Source organism: Anguilla rostrata, chromosome 11 (assembly GCF_018555375.3).
Source record: "Anguilla rostrata isolate EN2019 chromosome 11, ASM1855537v3, whole genome shotgun sequence".
In the NCBI taxonomy this organism is placed as follows: domain Eukaryota; kingdom Metazoa; phylum Chordata; class Actinopteri; order Anguilliformes; family Anguillidae; genus Anguilla; species Anguilla rostrata.
Genome location: NC_057943.1, coordinates 16,129,159 through 16,154,104, shown reverse-complemented (window position 1 = coordinate 16,154,104; position 24,946 = coordinate 16,129,159). Strand labels below are relative to the sequence as shown.

Sequence of the window (24,946 nt, the reverse complement as noted above, 5' to 3'; positions counted from 1 at the left end):
GAAATATGCCTGGAGTTGGACATAAAGACATTCACTACATTACGGTCTGAAATAAAGACATTACAGTTAATGGACTTGATTTATAGACATGCTTAGGTTCAACCACTCGGCAGGATCAGAGTATATTCTTCTTACATTATGCAGTTCATCACTGCAGGCCTTTGAGGGAAAGTCCCCTAAATTCACTATAACATCACAGCGAGTGAATAACAGGAGGAGAATTTCACTTTCAGACGGAACAAAAACCACTAAGCAGAGTGGGCCCAAGATAAAATTTGGCTCACCCTTGGCAAGAAACTAAAAATTAGGTTTGATATATTGCTCAATATTACTGTGTCAAACAACATTGTTGGTTATTTCTAAGCACTCTTCAATCACCAAAATATATGAAAGATATGTAAATTACAATCACTGGATTATCTTATAAGAAAAATGACCATTCAACATGCTCTTAGTCATAGCTTCCTTTCGAACGGAATGCTATTTGAAGTGTGAAAATGAACTTTTGTGACCATGAGTGACCACAGATGTCACCAAATCCACCAAAAAAGATTAAGGATAGACACTTTAATGAAGTCTTCAAATTAAATGAACCATAGGCCTATACGTCATAGTTAGAAGTCAGAAATGAACTAACCAGGTTTTTGATAAAAATTAATAATTAAGATTAAGCAATGTACTACTTCATACTTTTTTGTATAGTTACTGTTTTTCAGGAACAATATTTGATGAGGGAAGTGACCACCACACTGAAAAAGATAAGTTTTTCCTGAATGAAGCCAAAGGGGAAACGTAGGTTGTGTATTGAAGCATGTTTCTCCTGGGCATTAAAGAGCTATTAAGGTGACAGTTATTTTTTGTCTCCCATTTCATGCCTGACCACGCTAATGGATGAGGAAGGATAACAAAGACAATCTCTGAACTGCAAACTCACAATTTGCATGTTGTTCAGCATTAAAGAAACATTAATTGGACACTGTTTAATTTCTGAGAGCAAACAAGACAAAGAAGCTGGAAAAGAAATTAGTGCTGCTTTTATTGACAGGCATTCTTCAAATAATCGTACCACAAGTACTGCCAACACTTTTCCAGAAGAAGAAATAACATTCAATCAGAAGAACCAGAATTTTCTGTCCTTATTAAATATCATTAAGATGAATGTAGTCAGTGTAGGGAGAGCATAATGAAAATCATTCTCCCAGGTACTGCAACTCTCTCAGGTTATTCTGATAAAGCAGTTGGGGTTTTGTTAAACTAAATGTAAAAGACTTTCATCTTCAGTTACATAGCAGAAGTAATAAAAAAGCCCTTGAGGAAGTACAGTAAGTAGTCCATAACAGCGAAAGAAATACCTTAGATAATAAGATCACATGCCTTAGTATGAAACAGTTACTGGCAACATAGTGTCTTTGGAATTTACATCATCGTCAGTGCTGACGTTTTGGCAAACACATCACTCAAATGGCTGCTGGGACAGGTCTTCCAGCCTGGATTTCAAAGGGACAAGTGCTGTATCACCCACAGAGCGATGTTCATGAAGCCATCGGACTCCGCATCCACTTTGGAAAGGGAGTGGTTGTTTCCTGGATACCATAACAACCTTAAAGGACACACACATGTATAATGACCAATAAAAAACCGGAATGCACAATAACAGTGTTGTACACTATCCAACCTTCCAAATGACAGTTACAGAGACGTCTGTAAGTATTTGAACAGTGACAGTATATTTGTTACTTTGGCTCTGTAATCCAGGACATTAGATCTGAAATTAAACGATTAATCTGAGGTTAAAATACAGACTGTCAGTGTCAGATTTAATTTGCAGGTATTTACATCCATATCAGGGAACCATGTAGGAATTGCATGTAGGAATTACATTATAGAACACTACTCAACACAGTCTTCAATAAGAAAGGGATAATGACTGAGCTGTACATTTTTTGTTTTGTTGCCATTTTCTCCCCGTTATACCAATTCCCTGTGTGTATCGGTATCCTGGTCGATGTGCTAAACTTTGTCGGTCTGGGGGAGGGTGTAGACCACCACATGCCTCCTCCGATACATGTGGAGCCGCCAGCCGCTTCTATTAATGCTGCCTATTAATCTCAGCAGATTTTCCCCGGAAACAACTGCGTGATATAACAGGTAAACAGCCTATGAAAAAGCTCTAGGATATTACCCCAGATACAGACAAGGAGCAAAGCCAGAAAAACAGACGAGACTGATTCGGATTCTTCTTGATTGTTTTCCCAAAATACCTTCCTGGGGATTTGTGCTTGGGCTGATAAAATGACACAGAAGCCAGCTTATGAGTCTGTGCTGTGGCACACTCACCGGACAGGAACCTGCAGAGCCTTGAGAGCCCTGTAGTACTCCATCCCCTGCTTATTGGGAACGCGCTTGTCATCCTCTCCCAGCGTGAGCAGCACAGGGGTTTTCACCTGAATGTGAATCAGACAACAATGCAACTCAGCCATTAAAGATCTGTGACTTAATCAGCATTACTTCAGCATTCACTACCAACTAGGAATGTGAAACATTCACATCGCTTAACCTAATTAATTAATTAATCATGAATTTCTAATCATTTAAAATTTTGAGTATTAAATTTTAATTCAATGCTTAATTGTTCCCAAATTTATTTGACACCATTTCTTTATGGAGATTTATCTTCAGGGCCCTGCAAACATTCTGGGTTCTTCCCCAGATTTGACCAACAGCTAATCTATGTGAGGTGAACTCCAAAATCTACAGTCCGAATAAGATCACAAAATCCCAGTTGTATAGAGAAGTGAAGAACTACAGCCACCTTTAGTTTTTGATTCTTACTGGTATCATAAAAAACTGTGCTACTTCTGGAAGGTGTGCAGTAAGTATACAGGCAAAAAGCATATATACAATTTTGATGTTTACATGAAAAGTTGACTTTTAATTTTGCAATGAATATTATTATCGTTTAAAACAACACAACTCCCTGTCTTCCATAGATAAAAACAAAAACTAGAATAGCACAACCAGGATGAGGGTATCTAGGAATGGTCTTGAGCATCAAATATACAAGCAGTGATTACATGGAGCCCTTTAACAAGCACAGCCAACAAGTCATAAAATATATTATCGTTATCAGAAGTTGCAGCAGCGGCAACAGAGCAACAGCAGACTGATATCAATACTATGCATTCTATGTTGCCCTGGGGCACGTATGCGCCCAAACGTTCTAATTATAAAGCAAAAGATAATTATTTTCTGTTGACAATAGTGAGTGTGTGTTGTGTCCACACTGGCTTGGACGCAAGCTCTCTCTCACCTGTGTGACGTGTTTGATCGGGGATTTGTTCAACATCTGCTCCCAGACAGCAGGATCAGGGAGGGTATCAGTGCTGTAGTTATACCCAGACTCCACCATGCACCTGACACACACACACACACACACACACACACACACAAAGACACAAACGGGCACACACCGCACATTAGTCACCCGTCACACAATTTCGAGTGTGATTCCTGAAGATGCCGTATAATTCATTACGCTTTCTTTATTAATGTACATGGTGCAGCTGCTATTAAGTAAGCTTTGAACATTATTAATAACATGGCGGCTTCTTTAGTTGCCACAGGATCCAATTCCCTAAGGACCGATAAAGCATACTTTAATCTGTTTCACTCTAATTTTTTGTATCTTTGTCATGACATCAGTGGTAAATGCCGAATTTTGAATTTCAGAACGTTGCAAGTTGCACGTGGCACTTAAAGGAAAGTCTTGTCACTGGCTTTCTGTGTTAAGAAATCACATGCACTATACCGGTTTGTCCTCCATGGGGGTGGGACAATGAATACTGGATCATGCGGAGCAGCGGTGATTATACACACTGAATAATGCACACGGACCAGACCCCCGTTGGCCCTCATTACCAGTCCGGAATGTCAGTGCTGCCAATCATAGAGGCCAGGTTTATGACGGGGTTCCGTGCCACGCAGGCTTTGTAGAAAGTGGGGTACTGCCCAATCAAATGACAGGCTAAGAATCCGCCATGGGACCCCCCGGCAAGCGCCACCTTCTGTTCATCAAATCCTTCTGCCTTTATCAGGCTCTCAACCGCATGCTGAAAAACAAAGAAGCAGACAGTGATGCACAACAGAATCAATCAGGATCCATTCACCTGAATAAAAGACCCCTCACTATTTACCAAAGCCTCAAAGAACTTCAGAAGTCCCCCCCCCCTTCCCAAGTGAAAGACAGTGATGTCACACCTTCTGATCTCTACCCACAGCATTTTTCAGGTGTCCATTGCAGTTCAGATGTTCAGTTATGCTTATGAAATGCCACCCAACTCCGCCACCCATCAGAGAAAGATGATGAAGAGACCATTCACATGGCTGTTTTACCTGGACATCCTTTACATCCTGATCGCCCACCCTTCCAGGCAGGGAAAAGATGCTGTCCTGCCCATACCCAATGGATCCCCTGTAGTTCACTGAAAACAAGAAGACATGCAACTGATCCTAATCAGCTCACCAAGCCTGTTTTTACCCTATGAAAAAAATGTCCTATATCTAGATTCAGCAAAACGGGCATCCAGAGGGATTTTTACTATATTCTAAACAAACATCAGCTTCCCCGATGAATTTTTGCTTGGAAATGGACTTCTAGTCACAAATAAGTGGCACATTATGGCAGATATCATAGGATAGGAGCTCCCATGTCTGAAAACTTTTTAAAAATCACTGTTGCTATGAACATGCTGATACAGTATTTACATTTGCAACAGGAGCTTTGTTTATGGTTTTGTGATAGCATTACTGTTTACACATCAAAACACATTCTAGTACCCACATATTATTTATTTGAACTTGTGGATTCTGCAGGCTTTCTTCTTCGTCCTCCGAGCCAAATTAATTAAATATTTACATGAAGATGTGTTATTCTGATACACACCTTCTGAAATTTGTTAATTAGCTTTGAGCACCATGCAAAATTTGGCTCATTATTCTAGCCGATTCTTAAAATTATAAAATTAATTTTACTGAATTATGACTTGCATTCATTAACAAGAATAAATTAAATTGTTGGAGGATGGGACAATTCAAATGACACTGATTAGCCTACTTACCAATGGATTATTCTGATTATCTGGTTTACTTTTAATGCATGCAAAATGAATGATGACGTTACTGTTATTGTCACAAGTGTATAAATGATCGTTCCTTCGCTGCACATGCATGTAGCAGAAGTGCAGTGGAATGCGCTGACACTGGAAATACTTGCACGCGCCACTTTTTGATAGCATCAACAAAAAAGGATCAGAATGTGCCTTACGCTAAGTATAGATTCAGACCCGAAAACATATTCAAAACTGGTGTAAAGACGGAAATCCAAACAAACAATCCAGTCAATCTCAAATAGTTTGGGATAACATTTAAAGAGAAAAAGGCACGTCAGATCTTCCACAGCCAGGCAGGGGGGCACAGAGCCACAGCACTCACCCAGGAGCAGAGCGAAACCCATTCGGCACAGCACTGCAGACGACAGGAGCCACTCCGCCACAAACACAGAGTGGGGTCCCCCTGCGAGTGACAGGACACAGTGTCGGCACGCGTACGCAGTGCGAGCCACAATATGAATCACAGAAAGGCCCGGAGTTACGCGGCTGTCCTCGGGCTTGGCGTACCGTGTGGAGTCACAATCAGAGGCAGCTTGGCTCCTTCCTTGGCGTTCCCGGGTTTCAACAGTATAGCTTCAAAATCGAGGCCAGCTACCACCAGAGAAATGGACAGTTAGTGCAAACAGGAACACTTTTAGACAGCCTTAACACACACTTATCAGAGAGAGAAAATGACATGCGCATGCACAGGTCCTAGTCTTACGGTATGTGCTGTTGTCCTGTTCAGGGGGCGGGGTGAAGGTCAGCACTTTCCAGTCAATGTCCGCTTGGGGCTGGGCCTGCTCCAGGGTGACCCAGGTCACCTCTTCCTGCGATCCAGCCACAGGCAGGAACCCGACTCTCTACAGATAAGACAAGTCAGACAAACGTGATGTCATTACCACGTATCCCGGACCAGATGGCAATGGGAAGCATTTGCTCTGGATTAGCACTCTCAACTTGACTTGAATAAGGACCTGCAGTTCTAGACTACACTCAATTACCTTATCACAAAAAAATTCATTTATTCAGTTAAGTACAAATTATGAAGTACAAGTAGGTGTTCTTGAATGTGACATTTTCATAATTGTACTAAAACAGCAAAGATAGAAAAATCTGAATAAAAGCTAGAGAAGACCTTACCAGGCTGGGAGGACAGTTGGGTGAGGAGCAGCTGACCACTATCAGATCCCGTTTAACTGTGAGAAGAGTCCAGCTCCCAATGTCTGACTCTGCAGGGCAGAACACAGCAAATCACTGACTGCTTTCATTAAACATTTACTTATGATAAGAATATACAATAGTAGCTTTAATTACTGACTAAAATTGTTTTGTTTTTTTATTTTAAAAAATTAAATACATTTTTTTTAAACTGTGGTGTTGTGGTGTGGTCAAGTTGTAAAACAGACATGGTGAGGCTAGGGACTCTGAATGTCCATCCAGTGACATGTCAGGAGAACAAAACAGCATCTGTTTATGCCCACAATTTCTGTGCTTTCATGTTACAAACAAAATAACAGAATGAGATTAATCATTTTGTTTTAGATTAGTACAAAATGTACAACCTGACCCTGGACTGACATGCTGATGTAATGTCTGTCTAGTACTGTGCCGTCCACACAAAATATAAAAAGTACACAAATATAAAAAGTATACAAGGGAGGGTCAATTGAACTTACTTGCTGTTAGTGATGTGACATTTCCTGTGTTGATATCCACCAAAAGAAGATCCTATAAAATTAAAAATAAGTAGAATGAGTTAAATCCTGTTTTTCAAATGTGAAAAGGCCATTGCTTTGACAAAGGTAACATTTAAGGGTAATGAGGTAATTGAGTGAAAAAGCTGTGATTTTCTCATTTGAGAAATATTTCCACAATTTACTCAGAATGGCATTGTGAGAAAACATTCTGCACAACTGAAAACGAGCCAGACAGTACACTGCTTGCCTTGTCTAACAATCAAAATGTTATTAATATTCATCAGGAGTGCAACTCTTATGGCTTTCATTTTCATTAAAAGTCTTTCTATTTCATCTATAAATCATTTAATCAGAGTGCATTACAGAGGTAACAACCTGTATATATTCAGAAGTACAGAGATAGAAGACATAATGGTCTTCACCAGAACTCCACAAAAAATGCAAGAGGAGAGTGATGAACCCAGTTGATAAATATCTGACAACTGGTATCTATGGCAACAACTCTACCTTCCGGCTTCTCTGAGGGCAGGACACCAGGATTCGCTGGCTGTCCTCCGACCAACAGTAGGGAGAAAGGAGCATGCTGTAGATTCCAGTGAAACCATCTGTACCAAATACACACGTACATACTTAATACTCCTTAATACATACACAAACAGCCATCTCGCATAATGTATATGACTGCTTATTGTGAACACAGTCAGCAAGACAGACATAAGCCTACATACTCACACAAATATTATGGATTTAACACAAAGCTCACATTACGTGTAAGCCCTTTCAGAGACACACACATAAACTTTCGACACGACAGTGAAACTGTAAACAAAGCTGTGGGAAACGTCAAACAGGCCGCAAGGATAGTTCCCTTTCTTGCAGTCACTCATAAATTACACAGTAAATGGAAGCTCAGTATTAACAGGAAACCTCACACAAGTGTAACCTATATCTGACAGCACTCCAAGCTATTTTTACAGAATAAAATATTTATATTTAAACATTGGATGGTAAAGTAACTCTCTAAGTACATTCAAAACAAGAGTAGAGGAAGTTACCTTCTCTCTGTCTGTTTACAACATCCACCACGACTGATGTCTTCTTAGTGTACCAGTCGTACTGCATAAATGAAACACGACACCAAGGAATGTGTCAGATCAGACTGAATAACGCTCAAAATGTAAGGACGTTTACCATTAAATGGCAAAAAAGCAAAGACACAGATACAGAGTGAGTTTCATAAACCAAACACCAGGAGGTCAGTCAAGCACCTTCTTCAAGTCTGTAATGTACTAATACAAGCTGCTTTCGAAGCTCACTCAACTCTGTGTCAAGTACTTCTCAGCATTTCTCACATAGTTAGAAACTTTGGAATGTTGCCAATGTTGGTATACTGAATTATTGACTGATAAAATAACTGCATACACATTACTGTAACAGCCTCATAACAGTAACCTGAAAATTATTATCTAAAAAAATTAGCATAGCTAGAAGGCTACATAATATTAATCCACAAAGTAATTACAGAAGCTGGTTCCTTAGGCACAAATTTGGCAACCACATGCTATGGTTTACTGAGCAATCATTTAATTTTTCAGCAAGGCTACATTTTCTGCAGAGGGCTTATTTACACATCGTCAGACGGTCTGTGAAACTGGCCCAATGTCTTCATTGTGACCTTTGGGATAAGAGACCGAGAGTGCTTATCATTGGAACTGGCTTACCACTGGCTTGTTTCAAGTTCCATATTCACTATAGGATGGCCTTCTGCATCTTTTCCTTGGCCTAAAGCGAAGACCGTTCTCTCCCTCACAAGCTGCTCATTTAGATCTATTATCTTGCCTGGAATTGATAGAGACCTCTCTCTCTCACACTCAAAATGATCATGCACAACTGTTCCCTGGTCTATGCTGGAGAGAAGAATCTCGCTCTCTCAGGCACACAGACCATGCATAGCCGGCTGCACTGGTAGTGAGGCCCGTACACCCCACACTCGAGGTAGATGATCCGACACAGGTCCGGACTGAGGCGAGGGGATGAGACAGCATTCGTCTCTGAAGACAGTCGCTCTGCAACCAGAAACGCAACACATTCCTTTAGAATAGGCAGTGCAGGCAATAGCTGCACCATCCTCCCCTGTAGAAGTCCAGTGGAGTTAACAGTGTGTGGTAAGCCTCTGGCTATGGCTATACGGCTAGAGCAAGCAGGTAACGGAGGGCCAAGTGTGCGGTATGGGACGATGTGTGGGCAGTGACCTGTAGCTTGGAGCGAGTGTGTGGGTGGCTGTGTGTAGCTATGCGAAAACCATTCGGAGAAGAGAAGCTGGTGCAATGGTGCCTGTATTGTTCACCCTAAACTGAATATGAATTGAGGAAGAATCCCTTACCGCATTTGCCACCGGTCAGGTCTACATAAAATAAGGAAGACCTTGGGGAGAACAAAAGAGAATAAACAACAAGGTTATTGTTTTACACCACCGCATCTTAAGACACATCTTAAGACACAAACACAAATGCTTTAGGAGAACAGGCCATAGGCAGGCGCACCCACACACCTCCTGTTAGGGCTGTATTTCAGGCCCAATCGGAAGGGTTCGTGCAACCAGCCAACAAACACCACGCCTGTGTCGTTGGGGGCCCAGAATGCCTAAAGAGAGACAGACATCCACTCACTGCCCTGTATACACAAAGCATGAAGTGTCCTGTCGTGGAGGTTTGAGAATGATTGCAATGAAAGGCACATGAGTACACAGGCGAGTACACGGGCATGCACACAGACACGCACACGTGCAGGAACTGAAGACAGACCTGGCCAGGGGAGATGTTGTCTGGGACCCCCTCAAGCACGGAGATGTTGCTGCCCTCAATGTCCAGGATGCACATCACTGGGGCACTCTTGTTCACCAGGTCCTCCCCCCAGTCTTCATAGAACACAAACTGGTCCCCCTGGGAGGACACATACAGGGTATCACTGCTTAAACACCACTACACGTAGTATGTAGTGCATGGGCTATACAACAAAGCTAATCCTTCCATTATGGTCAACCTCAAAAACATACAGGCTTACTAAATGACAAGCTACAAGCTCAAATTAGTTAGAAATGTCTAAGTGCTGCCAGTGACACAGATCATGTGCATCTGTAACTGGCAGCTGAGATACTGTTTGATACCTACCTTCACAGTCTCCTCCTTCTTCCCTACTTTCATGGCCTCCTCCTCATCCCCCAAAGAGCTGGTTTCAGGAGACTCTGTCTGTGTGAGGATCATAAAGTCTGCACTCTAATTACGTATTCGTTTTCCTGGCACACACCCGTGTGTCCTGTGACGTACGCAGCTCCAGTGGATATAATGGCCACAGTGCGCAGTACAATAACAATACAAATGACAAGATAATTTCATCCAGTTTCACAAACAGTACTGAAACATAAAGCTAAATAAATATAATCAAATTAATCCCCCAATGAACAGCAGTGAATTGTGCCTCAGCACCAGTCTTCCAATAGGCCATCTATTCTAATTAGTGCTGTTACATTTGCTGTTCTCTAAGTACAGGAAAATATCTTCCTGTTCCTATTTACCATCTCCATACCAAATAGAATTTTATCATGGTCCCTGTCATTTCACTTCAAACATTTCCCAAAGGTAAATTTAAATCTTAAATACAAATCCAACAAATCAGGAAATTACAACAGGCAGGGACTAGGTGTGTCATCGGGTGTACTGTCAAAGAAAACTAACAGTCTGAATATGGAACCACCCACCTTTACAGTCTGTGGCACTATCTGGATGAACTAATTTTGACAATTCATTCATGCAACTACACTAAAATTCTGGTCTGGTCATACACTTCTTTCAGACAAACAAATTTATTTGCCCTTCACGTGATTTAAATTTATGTTAATATAATGTGTTTGCAGTAGCGTTTTCGAAAGAAAGGGAGTGCAGTAAAACATTATTGGATCACAACCAGAAAGTGGATATATTTGAAATCTCCCAAGAATGGCCACAATATCAATTAAGCATATGTAGTATGTAGTGTCATTTTTTTTTTAAATGCTATTAAAGTGGAGACACAACATGACTCAAAAAAGCTCTCCTGCTCTTTAAATGTACGTAGGTTCTTTTTTGCTTTTCTTATGCATTCAGGATACTTCGTAAAAAAAGACACCTGGAAATATGACTCCGTCTTCGGTCTCTTCCTCTCTGCCACATACAGGAGGTGAGTCTCCGAGTGGGACCACACCAAGCTTCCAAACTGATCTAGATGCCAGACAGGGAGGAGAACATGAAGGACAGGGAGGGGAACATGAAGGACAGGGAGGAGAACATGAAGGACAGGGAGGGGAACATGAAGGACAGGGAGGGGAACATGAAGGACAGGGAGGAGAACATGAAGGACAGGGAGGAGAACATGAAGGACAGGGAGGGGAACATGAAGGACAGGGAGGAGAACATGAAGGACAGGGAAGGAAGAGACATGAAGGACAGGGAGGGGAACATGAAGGACAGGGAGGAGAACATGAAGGACAGGGAGGAGAACATGAAGGACAGGGAGGGGAACATGAAGGACAGGGAGGGGAACATGAAGGACAGGGAGGAGAACATGAAGGACAGGGAGGAGAACATGAAGGGGAACATGAAGGACAGGGAGGGGAACATGAAGGACAGGGAGGGGAACATGAAGGACAGGGAGGAGAACATGAAGGACAGGGAGGAGAACATAAGGAACATGAAGGACAGGGAGGGGAACATGAAGGACAGGGAGGAGAACATGAAGGACAGGGAGGAGAACATGAAGGACAGGGAGGAGAACATGAAGGGGAACATGAAGGACAGGGAGGGGAACATGAAGGACAGGGAGGAGAACATGAAGGACAGGGAGGAGAACATGAAGGGGAACATGAAGGACAGGGAGGGGAACATGAAGGACAAATTGTAAATCTGCAACTTGGTCGTTCCACAGAAGAGAGTCCCCCAGGGGCTTTACTCCAAGGGAGTGGCTCAGAACATAAACAGACTGTCTCACCATCTTCATAGACCTTGCCATGTTTCTTCAGGGCTGTCAGGTTGATGCTCTTCACTTTGCTGTTCTTGCTCCAAATCTGAGTGCAATGGCAGTGGTGACATAATATTTTCAGTCAAACATGAGGTCAGGGAGACAGAGGGAAACAGATAAGCACTTTTCACACAGGCCACCTTACATCCCCAAAGGCACTGATGATTTAGTCACCTTAATACGTACAGCTAACTGGCTAATCAGGAAGGTTTCCTCATATTACTCCTTGAACATTTTATCATGTATTTCTCAAAACATTTTGGTACACAGTTTAAGGGTTAAATTTAGTAACTTTCCAGTGACTTGTGACAATTGCCTGTTATAATCACCGGGAATAACATCAAGACTGTAGAAATACATAAATAAAATAAAAAAATAAATTATCAGCAACTGTTGATTTCCTTCTCAATGTCTAACTGTTAACTTCCCTCTAAAAATATATGACTGTAATGCAAGGGGGAAAAAAAGGCTGAGTCAACCCTAGACTGTCATCCGATGAGCCAGATGTTGAAACCTCTTCACTCTTCCAGAAAAAAACTAATATGATTAAAAACTGAACACAGGTTTGAGGTGATTCCCCACACTTCACACATCAAGTTAAATATGTTCTGGACATAAAGACAACTTCCATGCAAAAAAGGGTATAAAAACTGTCACTAAAATTTCACCTCCAAAAACTGCTGCTCTTCACCCTTCACTGTGCACTCTCGGACTACAGCCTTCATATCACCAGAAGGAGAGTCCTTGCTCAGGAGCCTGAGTGGAAGACATTACAAGACCAGTTAATTAAGACAAACTTTCAACTGTGATCACATGAACAATTACAGCAGCACTTGGACCTTACTTTGGACCTGCACACTCAAAAAGAATGTGTTAAGATCCAACACACTTTTTGTTGTACCACTCGTGTTACTTTAAACACATTTTGTGTCAATGTTGCTACTTTTGCATTACAAATAATGACTTAAGGGATAAATGCTTGAAAACTGTTTCCAGAAATGTTTCTACATTTCAACATTATAGCAGTACATTCAACATTTGACCCGGTGGAAAACATTACTCAAACACATACTCTCTTTTAATTTCGGTGCAATTCCCAGATGGTCCTGAATATACAACAGACTTATCATCGTGAAACACAATGTACTGCCGACAGAATTTGACATTCTCATTTCTCTCCAGGTCACGCTGGCTCCATTCTAGAAAAAAAAGGAAGAAAAGAAAACACAATGAGAACACCTCCTTGCAAGTCAACAAAACTTGCATTAATACAGAGTAATATGCCTATAGGAACACATCTAAAAATATAGGCCTTTTCATGTTGAAAAAATGAGAACTTACACAAAATTGGGTTCTGGGAAATTTAACTTTAAGGTGTGTCATACTGAAACCTATGGAGCGTGGCATTCAGTTCAGTTAAAATGGGTGTGAAATGTTAATTGTCACAGTTTTTCAAGATACCTTTAGTCTTCTCAATTGTGAGTTTGGGCCAAAAGCAACCAGTCTACCAAGTCTATTAGCTAAATGCATAAACCATCTCACCTGTATAGATGTTGCAATATTTCCCTCCATACTGAGATGTGATCACTGGTCCAACATCAGCCCTGATCAGGCTGGGGAAAAGACTCTGCTCTCTGAAAAGTTTGGCAATCTCATCCGGGTTGGTGATTACCTTAATGCACAAACGCGAGAGGTGCACATAATGGCTGGGAGATACGCATCTTCTTAGAAAAAGCACTGGTGTGTAACATAGCCTTCCAAGTAATGTCATGCCTAAAATACTTGACTCATTCACCAACCCAGTCTGCATATACTTATATGGGGGAAAATGTGTAAAAATATTTATTTACCGTGGACTTGCTTTAAAATGTGCTTTCCTGTCTGTGTACATGTCTACGGCGAATGATGACCACTAATAGCATCCATACCGTAGCATTAGCTATTTCCCTTAGCAAGCTACAACTAAAAGGACATGTTGTTTTGTAGCTAGCTAACTATGGTGAAAAGCTACGTGCAGGTCCGAGAAAGCTAGCTAGCAACTCTTACAGATAACACAGATAACTTGCTCATTACACAGACCGCGCTTGCTTCCTAGCTAGCTAACTATTTGTTAAACGATATCAGCGCTACTGGTAAAATCAGTAGACCAAGAAGGAAACACGGTTATGTCATACACTGTAGAACAACGTAGTATGGTTGGGTGCGATGAGGGTGTGGTGACCACAGTGCGCGTTTTCCTTAGTAGCCAAGAAACCGGCTCTCTATCGCACGAATTTATCCAGCGATCGTGGTAGCAACTTATATTTAAGAAGACTGTCGTCTTGCTAACATTAATGTAGCTTACTAGATAGAAACACAGATTACTAGTTAGCATTAACTAGATATGAACAAATAACCGTTTGTGGCAGCCACAGAAATCAGAATACAGTTCTGTAGTGGCAGCAGAAAGTCTCGGACTTCCTGACAAGCCAGCCAACTAGACAGCAGGCAACCCGACAGTGACTCTTTTGCTATGAAGTCGAAATGCTACCCCTTAGAACCACTAACGATATACGAATACTAGCGTTAGTTTCACTTTGGTTACTTAACTACTCGGCTAGGTGGCAAACTATTAACGTTACGCTTACGTTACCATCGAGGAAATGTATTAAATGTGCTAGACTAGCTACAGTTCCGCTGATTGCTAGAACATTAGTAAACGGCAAGCTAAGTTACCCGACTGACGTTAGTTCAAATAGCCTACGTTACCACACAATTTCTGTTAGCAAAAAAATACAGTTTCCTATATCTAAATAGCAAGAGAATAGATGTACTGAAGACTAGAAGTTACGCTTCTTTTGCTATACTTGGGCTAAAATTACCTGAGACTCCATAGTGTTGTTGTTAGCAAGTGCCTCGCACTGTGAGCTATACTATCTTAAAGGGGGTTATGATAAAAAAATGTACAAAGTGAAACACATTTCCATGTTTAAAACACAATACTATGGTATAATTCATAATTATTATGTGAACGTTATAGTCTAACGACAGTGAAATCTGCACGGGAATCATTAAAAAAAGAAAAATATACGGAACGTTGTATAAATTCCGTGGAATTGGTAATGGTACTTTCCACTGTCAGTGGGCGTGGAGAATACAACTTGACTGAATACATTAACGTTAGCAGAGTTCAGGACATAGGACCGTGGTGGTCATGTTAAATCCCAAGAAGGACTGTATATGATTAAATTGCTGAAGCAGTACAAAAGCCGTAAAACCTCTACGGAAAAGAAATGACCTATTCATTAAACATTTATTGTGTGGTTTCATTTGTTTATTTGACAGATGAAATATGAAGGTGCATATTCGAAGTGGTTACTGTATTCTTGGGAAGTGATGCACTGTTTCATTAGAAATTGGTGGCTGGGGTGGTTTGTATTAGATTTTTTGTCAATTGATCTCATTCATGAGATTTATGTAGGCCTACAGCTTTTTACAGTTATCTAATAATTATTCTCACAGTAACGGGAACATTGTATTCAAGAACAGAAATTAAATTTAAATAAATTTGAGTTAATTGATTGTAATCAATTATTAAAATATATTTGTTGAATGTTTACATTTGTTATTGTAAATTTTTGGTCGAAAAGTATAGTGCTGTGAAAAAGTAATTGCCTCCTCCCCAATTTCCTCTATTACAGCATATTTGTCACACAGAATGGTTTCAGATCTTAAGACAAATTGTAATATTAGTCAAAAGGTACCTGAGAATACACAAAACACATTTTTAAACTATTTCATTTATTTAATCAAAAATGTTTATCAAACACTCATATCACTCATGTGAAAAAGTAATTGCCGCGTTAAGCATAATATCTGGTTGCACCACCTTTAGCAGCAATAACAACAACCAAACACTTAGCCTACTATAATTTGATCTAAGTCTTTCACATTGCTGTGGAGGAATTTTACTCTACTTTTCTTTGCAGAACTACTTGCATTCAGACAAACTGGTAGGTTTTAGAATGTGAACTGCTTGTTTCAGGATCTGCAGCGGCATCTATATTGGATTCAAGTCACTCCAAAACTTACATTTTTATTTTGTCTTTTCAGCCACTCAGATACAGGCCTGCTTTTGTGTTTTGGATCATGCTGCATAACCGAATTACGCTTTAGCTTCAGCTACAGATGACCAGACATTCTCCTTAAGAATTTTCTGGTACAGAGCAGAATTAATGGTTCCTTCAATAATGGCAAGTCGTCCAGGTCCCAAGGCAGCAAAGCATCCCCACACCATGACGCTACCACCATGATGTTTGACTGCTGGTATGATTTTTTCACTGTGAAATGCTGTATATGCTTTATGCCAGACATAATGAGAATTATCATCATCGTGTCATCCAAAAAGTCCACTTTTGACTCATCTGTTCATAAAACATTATCCCAAAAGGCTTGGGAATCCTCCAGGAGCTTTTTTTTTCAAATGTGAGACAAGCATTGTGTTTTCTTCTTGATAGATGTAGTTTTCTTTTACTGTTTCTTTCGACTGTGGCAAAAGTGTGCTTGTTGAAACTTCTGTGGTGAACTACTCTGGAGAGAATATGAGTGAGGCATAGATTCAACAGGTAGTTCAATGGAATGTCTTTCATCAGCTGAACTATTATAAATTAAATGTGGTTAATTGGTTGATTAAATAACTAAAGTGGCAATTACTTTTTCACACAGGTGATATGGGTGTTTGATAACTTTTCTTTATTAAATAATTTTTTTTTTTTTTTAAAGACTTGTGTTTACTCGGTTCCCCTATCCCTGTGCCTAATATTAAAATTTGTCTAAAGATCTGGAACCATTCAGAGTGACAAATATGCAATAATAGAAAAAATCAGGAAGGGGGAAAATACATTTTCACGACACTGTATATGTCATGGATCACAAAAACACAAATTACTTGTCTATTTTCCCCTATGCATTCTGCTGTGCATCCCCAAACTTCTGTGAGGCTGTTACTATGTAACTAGTTCATACATATAATCAATCTAGAATAGGAACATGGAAACAGAATAAATCACAAAGATTTAATTGATTTGTTGTGGGATGTCAGTATGAACCACATTGCAAAAGCACATGTTCACATGAATTTCTATAACCATAATGTAGTTTTTGCTATTACAGAACATGTTGCAAAAATGGTACCTTGCATGCTTCATGGGACAAGATCATGTTTACTGCTGAAGAAAAATCATTTAGGGAAGAGGACAATATGTTTAATTTTCTTTATTCTTTTCCTGATGGAAATGTCTTGTCAGGTCATAATTTATCACATTACATGACATGATGCACCAAGTTTACTACAACTGTTAACAGGAATACACTGAAACATACACAAGGTTTTACAATGGATACATGAAGTTCAGCTCATTGCACTTACAACTGTGAATGCACTTTTTTAATTGTCAAGGTTTTTAATTTTTTTGTTGCGTTTTATTTGTATTATTATTATTTTTTTACAGATCTACATCCACCTCCAACCATTCCAGAAATTACATGGAAGCCAGGATTACTTTTTTGAAGGACGTTTTCTCATTTTACAAACACAACATGTATAGAAACTCTACACAGACCAGTATGTTTCTGAATACAATTTGTTTTCAACAGTCCGTACAAGCCAGCCACATACACAATGCTGCTTTTCGTTGATTTATTTTATTCACAAAAGCACAAATTGGCAGGTCAGCCACTGTGCGACACATAAGACTCCCCATGCCGGTGATCATTTTACAATTGAGATTTACACACTGTACAGATTTTTTTCAGTCATATTTGTTATTTACAGTGAAGATGGCTGCCTGTCATTCTCAATAAAGGGCTGAAGAGCTGGCGGCTGCTTTTGGTCATGCACTTGTTATTAAGTGGAAAGATAATATGGTTCCCTGACGGTGGTCTATGTGAGGAACAATATTTGTAGGCATTGCTTTTATCTGTATCTTCACCTTTATCTGTGATTCAGTATGCATAACCACCCCAGAGCAAGCAACAGGGAAAGGTAATTGTCACAGTTCAGACAGTGAATATGCTAATTAAAAGCACATATTTGGTTGGCATATAAAGACACGGGTGCGTATCTCGACAAATGCTGTCATCAAAAACCCATACAATCCAAAATAGATGTAGGACTGAATGGGAAAATGATCAAATGGCTTTCATAATTAACCAGTTTGTTATAAAGCCCTTACTATAATGCATAAAATCCTGTCAACCTGCTGTGGTGGATTTTTAAAATGTGCTTTCCTGAGGCAAAATGACAATACAATTGTCCTTCAGACAAAACATTGATTTGTATCACAGGTGATTAATATTGTTTTTGTTTTCAGAATTCCATTTCCCATCTCATATGTTATAAGTGTCAAGGGTTTTTATTGGCTGAGTGGCCATCTATGGACTATGATATCACCTCCTGAGGTAACCTGCACATCTGTTTAGTTTCCTGTGCTGACAGACCTGGGGCTGTTGACAAGCCAGACCAGACATTTCCTGCTTGAACTTATAGACTATAAAGGTGCAAAAGTCACCAGTTTGCACATTCTGTGGGGCAAGAATTGTATATTGCACAGCCACATAAATAAAATATCTTTTCTTCCTGTATATATTTATTTCCATAGAGATACACTACTGTACCACATAGACTTTATTTTATTAATTTTAAATATACATATATAGTTATACTATTGATTTATATCTTAAAAATATCTTCCTCTTTATATAGATGTCTACATATAGAAAATAGTGTTAGCAATACAGGATGAATTATGAGGTAAGGGATGTTCACATTACAAATAAGTGATTGGTCTTGTATGTACTTTCTGTACAAGACTATAATAATGCAGGGGATTCATAACAAACCCACTTAATGGAAATTGCACATTTGTATTCCTTCTTTGAACACCTTTGTTAAACAACGGTCATCCAAGTCACATCAGCAGTCATTTTATTTTTTGAATGAAGAATGTACTCTGTCAAACCAAATGTATTATCTCTCAGACATGATGGATGTTTTACTTCACGATGGATGTTTTCCTCCACATTCACTTAAAGATTGCATAGTCACATTGAATGGAAACTCTAGGGTATGTACAGTACTAACCCAGAGATAGATAAGGTTATGCAGTAAGAACACAAAAACGGAAATTACACATGGAAAATGTGTCTTGGAAAACTAATTCAGTAATCTTATGATCAATGTTCCATCCTGAAACCAGTTGGTGGTACGTTCAGATTCAAAACATACCAGACTTGCAAATTCTAAAGGTAGCCCCTGCCTATAATTAAATACATGTATTTAAGCACTGATCTCAGAGGGACGTCATACTATCCAGGAGGTGAATTGGTAGATTTGGCTGTTTTGCCAAAAGGTTGGGGATAAACCTTGACTATACGTAACATTCAATCAGTTTTTTGTATTTCTGAGGTTCAGCTAAAGAGAATACATTTTGTATTGCAACATTTATCTTTGCTTTAACAGAAATAATAGTGATGTATTGATGCTGTTGTACAGTTGCTGTATAAAAATATGCCAAATATATGGTACAAAACTCGGTAACAATATTAATAGAAATCACATGTAAATGAGGCTTTGAAGGCAAACATAGCATTGTGAATAAGATTACTGGTTTAAACATAAGGGATATCAATTCCAAGGCATCAGCATTTGAAATTCATACTTTACTATATGTGGCTGCTCAAATAATTTTTTTTCCAATGCTAATGACTGTGAATACAAATAAATATACCCTTGCTATTTAACAAGAGAAACAAATAGCAGCTAAAGACTACATAAAACACATTTGCTGGCTTGATTAATGTACTTTTCTGAACAACAGAATTTCTGTTATGGAGTGCATTCACTCATCAAACATATGTGAAATGATGGGGGTTTCTGGTACTGATTTAATTTTCAAACTGTGATCAACATTCCATTTCAACACTCTGTGAACACTAACACAAGGTTACTTTCCAATGATTGCATTAAATGATTTTTTTTCTCACCAGATAACAAAAATGTAACATTGTTATTGTTCAGACTTACAGGGATATAATATAGCCTTAGCCAAATGGTAGATCCTGTATGTAAGTCTAGGAGAATCCTATTAGGCCATACAAAATCAAAGCAGTACCAACAAGCACAATTTCACTCACATCCCAAATGTTTATGTGTGGTATATGACACATGACTGGGAGATAAAACACTTCCTCTACTGTAATAGAGGATGCAGAAGTATGTGAGGGATATATTGTGGAAATTGCCCAAAGATTGTTCAAAGAAGTATGGCTAATTATGAAAATATTAGCTTTGTTACATTTTGATGAGTAATTATAATGGTTGGTTGGCTTTTATAATTCTTATTTCCCTGTAATGTCTTCAGCAGCTCAAGTTTTTTCATTGAATAACAAGTGCATAAACTGGCAGCCAAGTACCGGAGAGCACAAATTACCCTGCAAACACAAACTGAATGAGGGCGTGCAAGAAGTCTTACTGTACCTAGCAACCCATGCTTGAAGCTACAAGATGAAGGACATTTATGACAGTCTACATAGTTAACCCTTTGGCAATGGGTCCCACATTAGGGAGTGATGGGGGCTTGAACATGCCACTAAGAGAAGAAATCAAATTCAATAATTCAATTCCATACATACAAGTAGCTAAATACAAATGAGTCTATCCATTTTCATTAATCGGGAACACAATTTTGCAGTATTATTTTTTAGACATTACATTAACTGTGGTATTAATTTTTTTTTCTCTTTATCTTTTCAAATATGAATCATTGCATAGAACATTTGAAATGGAAAATTTATTTCATCCACCCAATTTCGACTTCGTTTTGTTTTGTTTTTGGATGATTGGAAGCACACACAAAGGAAACACAACAATACACTGGTGACATGAGGTTTTGCCAGAGCATGCTAAATTCTCAGCAATCACAGATAGACAATATACATCAGATTTAGGGAACGCCGGGCAGGATATCCACAACACTGCAACAATACAGCAGGAATTAACCTGACCTGAGAGATTTCTGTGATTTCTGCAATTGAAATAATTTATTCTGTGCCACTGCCACTCCTGAGCAATCACAAGGACTTCAGCTCTCATTCCAGGAATGGCATACGTTCAGTATTGTGCTTAGCTCCAAATATAACTGAAATAGTGATTTTTGCGACTCACTGTCATTTTACTTTAGAAATTTCATTTTATTTGATGATTTTTTATCCCTTGTCCAATTGTTTTTTCCAGCCATGTGCATCGCAACATCTGCTATCGATTCAAGAGAGTGCAGACAATCACATGCTTTCATCCGAAATGTGATGTCAAGATGTTGCTTCTTTTCACACTGCAGTTCAAAAGTTGACCATATACAGACATGAGTCGCAGGAAGACAAGCAGTGTGTACAGGCAGACTGTGGGTGCACAACTGACATGAGGGGGGGTTACTATTTGAGTCAAGAGACACAATCATCCCAGACAACCATATTCATCTTGCTGGGTGACACTACAGCCCTGGTACAGTCCAGATATGACATCAGACCAACCATGCTCTTTAACAGTGCCTTAACAGGATAAGCTACCCAACAACCCCTCGCAAATTAGTTTTAAAAATATAATTTCCAGAAAACTTTGTTTTTCGTTAAAATAATAAACCAATATTGACATGTCTTACACAAAGGAAGACTAGGTTCATTAAAATAATGTATACAGTTCAAGGATATATTTTCTTCTACAAATAAAGACTATTTACCTATATGGTCTAGCCTAGTTCTCTCTTTATTCGTTGTGGTTTTTTTTTGTTCTCACCCTCCTTTCAGTAGAATATTTCTTTCACTTGAAAATTTTGCATTGGTAGTTTTGTTTCGAAAATCCTGAAAAGCTGTATAGCAACATAAAAATCAAAACGACCCGCCATATTCAGTACCTCTCTGTTTTGTTGCAGTGTGTCAGGATAGGGCCTGTGGATGGAGCATGCCCTTCAGGGCAGTAGTAGGACTTTGCACAGTTCAGTTAATGACAGAGGCAACACATTCCTGGCCCCTTATTCCAAAACAATGCCCAATTGTGCTCTTGACTGACTGCCTTCTGCATGCTATTGCTTCTTTTAAGGAAAATATAAATGTTGCTAATAAATTAAATGATGATAATAATGTGCATGAAGACAATGGTAAAACAAATAATAAAATAATTATTAAACAAATTATTAAACAAAAATATAAAGAAATAATATTTGTATTCCTGGTGAAATAATAATATGCATATGGTATACCTTGTACAAAAAAATGAAGTTGAAATAATATGGATTAGAAAAATAAAAATAAAGGTGGTATAAAAAAACATAACGATTAAGGCGTGGTGTTTCATTTGTGAAAGAAAATCAGGCAAACATAGAAAATAAATGCATAAATAAGACAAAAAAAGGTAATATAAGAAAATTAGAAACACTAAAAGCCCAAGGTTTTGGAATGATTTTGTAATGGCTTAGTAATGGCTAATAGAAAAATCTGGCCATGCTGCATTCTGTCTTCTTCTGTTTTCAGACGAGTAAGTCCTCAGTTGCGTGGCCATATTTTTTATTTTTTTATTCCTTCATACATATTTTCACCTCCACGGTCTTATGGCCTCCTTGATTTACATGATGAACAGTGTTAGGTCTTGGAAATAAAGTTACATGCACTCCAAATCCTAAATCCACATTACGCTTCTGGACACAAAAACAGTTCTGCATTCAAAAAAAGGGGAATTTCCATACTGGAATGTAAAGATAATAAAAAGAGAGCATATAATAGATATTTTTGTTATCATTTTTAAATCTTCATTTCTTTTCTCCCTCCTAAATGCCCTCAACTAAAAATGAAAAGGTCTTTTAGTACAAGAAAAACCTATGAAGCTTCTTTTTTTCTTTTAAACTTTTCCCAGAATAAGAAGAGATTGTGGTTAGTCATCTGAGCACATGCATTTGGAATCAAGGATCCTGATCTGCTGAGTCCCTTCTCTCAGGTTGTTATGTGCTTCCAGTGAGGTATCGCCACATAGCAAGAAAAGCCAAACAGACTGGCAGATTAGATTCCATTTGGATGGAGGATTCACAAAACACTCTGCATTTTCAGCATCCAAGTGCTTGCCTCATTCCTTTTTTGTAACTCCAACTGGCTGTTTGAGCGAGCTGCCTGACTAGGGCATCAGAGACTGGTTTTTCAGAGCAGGTTTCACCTTCAGATGCATGTCTTCTGGGCTATCCATAACCATCTAGGGGTTAAGGGTCAGGGTCTCTGAACTTAGCTGGGGAGATGGTCAATGCGCTGGTCAGCTCAACAATACATGTATAATCCTCTCTCATATGGACCAGGGGTTTTCAATTGTGAGGGTATATCCACACCAGTGTGTAAATGGTCCTCATGGCCAATCTGGAAAAAAAGTGTATGAATATAATTGAAAGTTGTACAACATGTCAACATGTCAAAGGCATATTTACTGGTGCAGTATAAATTATATCAACAAGACACATCTACAATAGTACCATGCGTTAAAAACTGTTCATTATTTCCATAATATGCACAAATGTACAATTTACATGTTTTAACCAAACCTGGTTGGAATGAGAACCTACAGAAACTGTAGCTCATAAGTACTATGGAGAGTGCTGAAGGTTTTTACAGGAAGTCTGATTTACAGGAAGACAGGAATAGTTACAGTGCATGTGGTACAGTACAGAACATGAGGTTATGTCTACCAACTGTCATTATTTTTTTATTGGTACTGTTTTTATAAAGGGGGAGGGCTGGTCTGATATTTTCTTTTCTAAAATGTTATTGTATCAGCTCAAGAATTAAAATGTAAACTCTGAAAAGCAAAGCTGCCTCCAATGATAACGTCAAAGGAATCATTAAATTGCTAAATCAATTAATAAAATGAGCACTTACAAAACCTCACAAAATATGTATACAGTACATCTTACAACATCACTTAAAATATCACTTACAACCCCTAATAGAGATATGCTGGATAAAATACAACTAAAGCCACACAACATATGTAGGATATTCAGATTAAAATGACCGAAAAACTGTTTTAAAAATTTTAAGAATGCAAAACTGTTTTATTTTACCCTGGAAAATAGCATGCATATGTGAAATATAAACCTCACTCAATAAAAATAAAATAAAATAAATGATCATGAAACAGTTCTGTTTAAACACACTGCAAACAAGACCAGGTCAAAACCTAGTATATGGCTGGACCTAATACACTTCATCTGGCCGACCAATGGTGTAAATTCATCACTCACTCAGTCACTCAGTCACAGACATTTGCGTTTGTAGGGCTGGCCCCGCTGTTGCGGTCCAGTCAAAAAGTCTGTCTAAACAATTGTTTTAGTCTTATAAAGAGACTTCAAATCTTTTTTTTCTCATTCTCAAAGTTACTTTTTAAGTCAATATTTTTGTATTATTTAGCAAAAAAAGTAATCTAAACATTTTAAAGGCATACTATGCAGGATTTTCATCTTGAGAATATTAGAGCCATTAGTATGATTCACTGGCAATCTGTGTCTGTCTACACTGCCCAGTCCTTGCTTGTCTGCCTGTACTTGTTATTCTAAAAAGTGTTCAGGACATTTCGGGGTGTGACAACTTTTTCTTTGTGAGCTGTATCTGCAAAGCATGTGGCCAATATAAGAAGAAGGAGAAGAAGTGGCAAGGTGTATGGACTGGCTACAGTGGTGTGTTTTCAGCTGTGTTAGTGATGGAGAGATACACAGTAGGGTCACTGTGTTGGCTAACCTAACACTAACCAAGTGGCTGGTCAGTTTCCAGTAACATTAGGTAGCTGCTGTTATTATCTAACAAAATTCAGTTATTCTTGGCAACACTAGCTGGCTGGCCATGATTGCCCAAGGATTTGCTGTGGGTCCGATACTTTACAAAGGAACAACTTAAGGCTAGAGAATAAGATTCCAATCCACTTCTGTTGGCTCATATAAAGCTACTAACACAGAGCAAAATATCTAGGCTAGTTGTTTTATG

General features: G+C 38.9%; 2 protein-coding genes across 5 annotated transcripts in view; both read right to left on the bottom strand.

Annotated features, from left to right (window-relative positions):
* Window positions 1-1,012: 1,012 nt before the first annotated feature.
* LOC135234090 (acylamino-acid-releasing enzyme-like) lies at window positions 1,013-14,907 on the bottom strand. Its single transcript, XM_064298252.1, has 23 exons — window positions 14,761-14,907; window positions 13,442-13,571; window positions 12,972-13,098; window positions 12,568-12,655; window positions 11,870-11,945; window positions 11,012-11,103; window positions 10,018-10,095; window positions 9,652-9,789; window positions 9,399-9,490; window positions 9,231-9,271; window positions 8,792-8,913; window positions 7,903-7,963; window positions 7,355-7,452; window positions 6,827-6,878; window positions 6,291-6,379; window positions 5,872-6,010; window positions 5,676-5,759; window positions 5,491-5,571; window positions 4,393-4,481; window positions 3,919-4,109; window positions 3,311-3,413; window positions 2,338-2,444; window positions 1,013-1,600 (listed from the first exon to the last, which is right to left on the bottom strand). Exons 1-23 carry the CDS (start codon window positions 14,770-14,772, stop codon window positions 1,495-1,497), a joined length of 2,196 nt encoding a protein of 731 aa, XP_064154322.1. The 5' UTR covers window positions 14,773-14,907; the 3' UTR covers window positions 1,013-1,494.
* Window positions 14,908-17,137: 2,230 nt separating this feature from the next.
* Window positions 17,138-24,946, bottom strand: part of bsna (bassoon presynaptic cytomatrix protein a) — a 133,253-nt gene continuing 125,444 nt past the window's right edge. For all 4 annotated transcript variants that reach the window (XM_064298250.1, XM_064298248.1, XM_064298247.1 and 1 more), the window contains one exon: window positions 17,138-23,329. The gene's annotated coding sequence lies outside the window, so the exon portion shown is untranslated. The remainder of the gene's footprint in view (window positions 23,330-24,946) is intronic.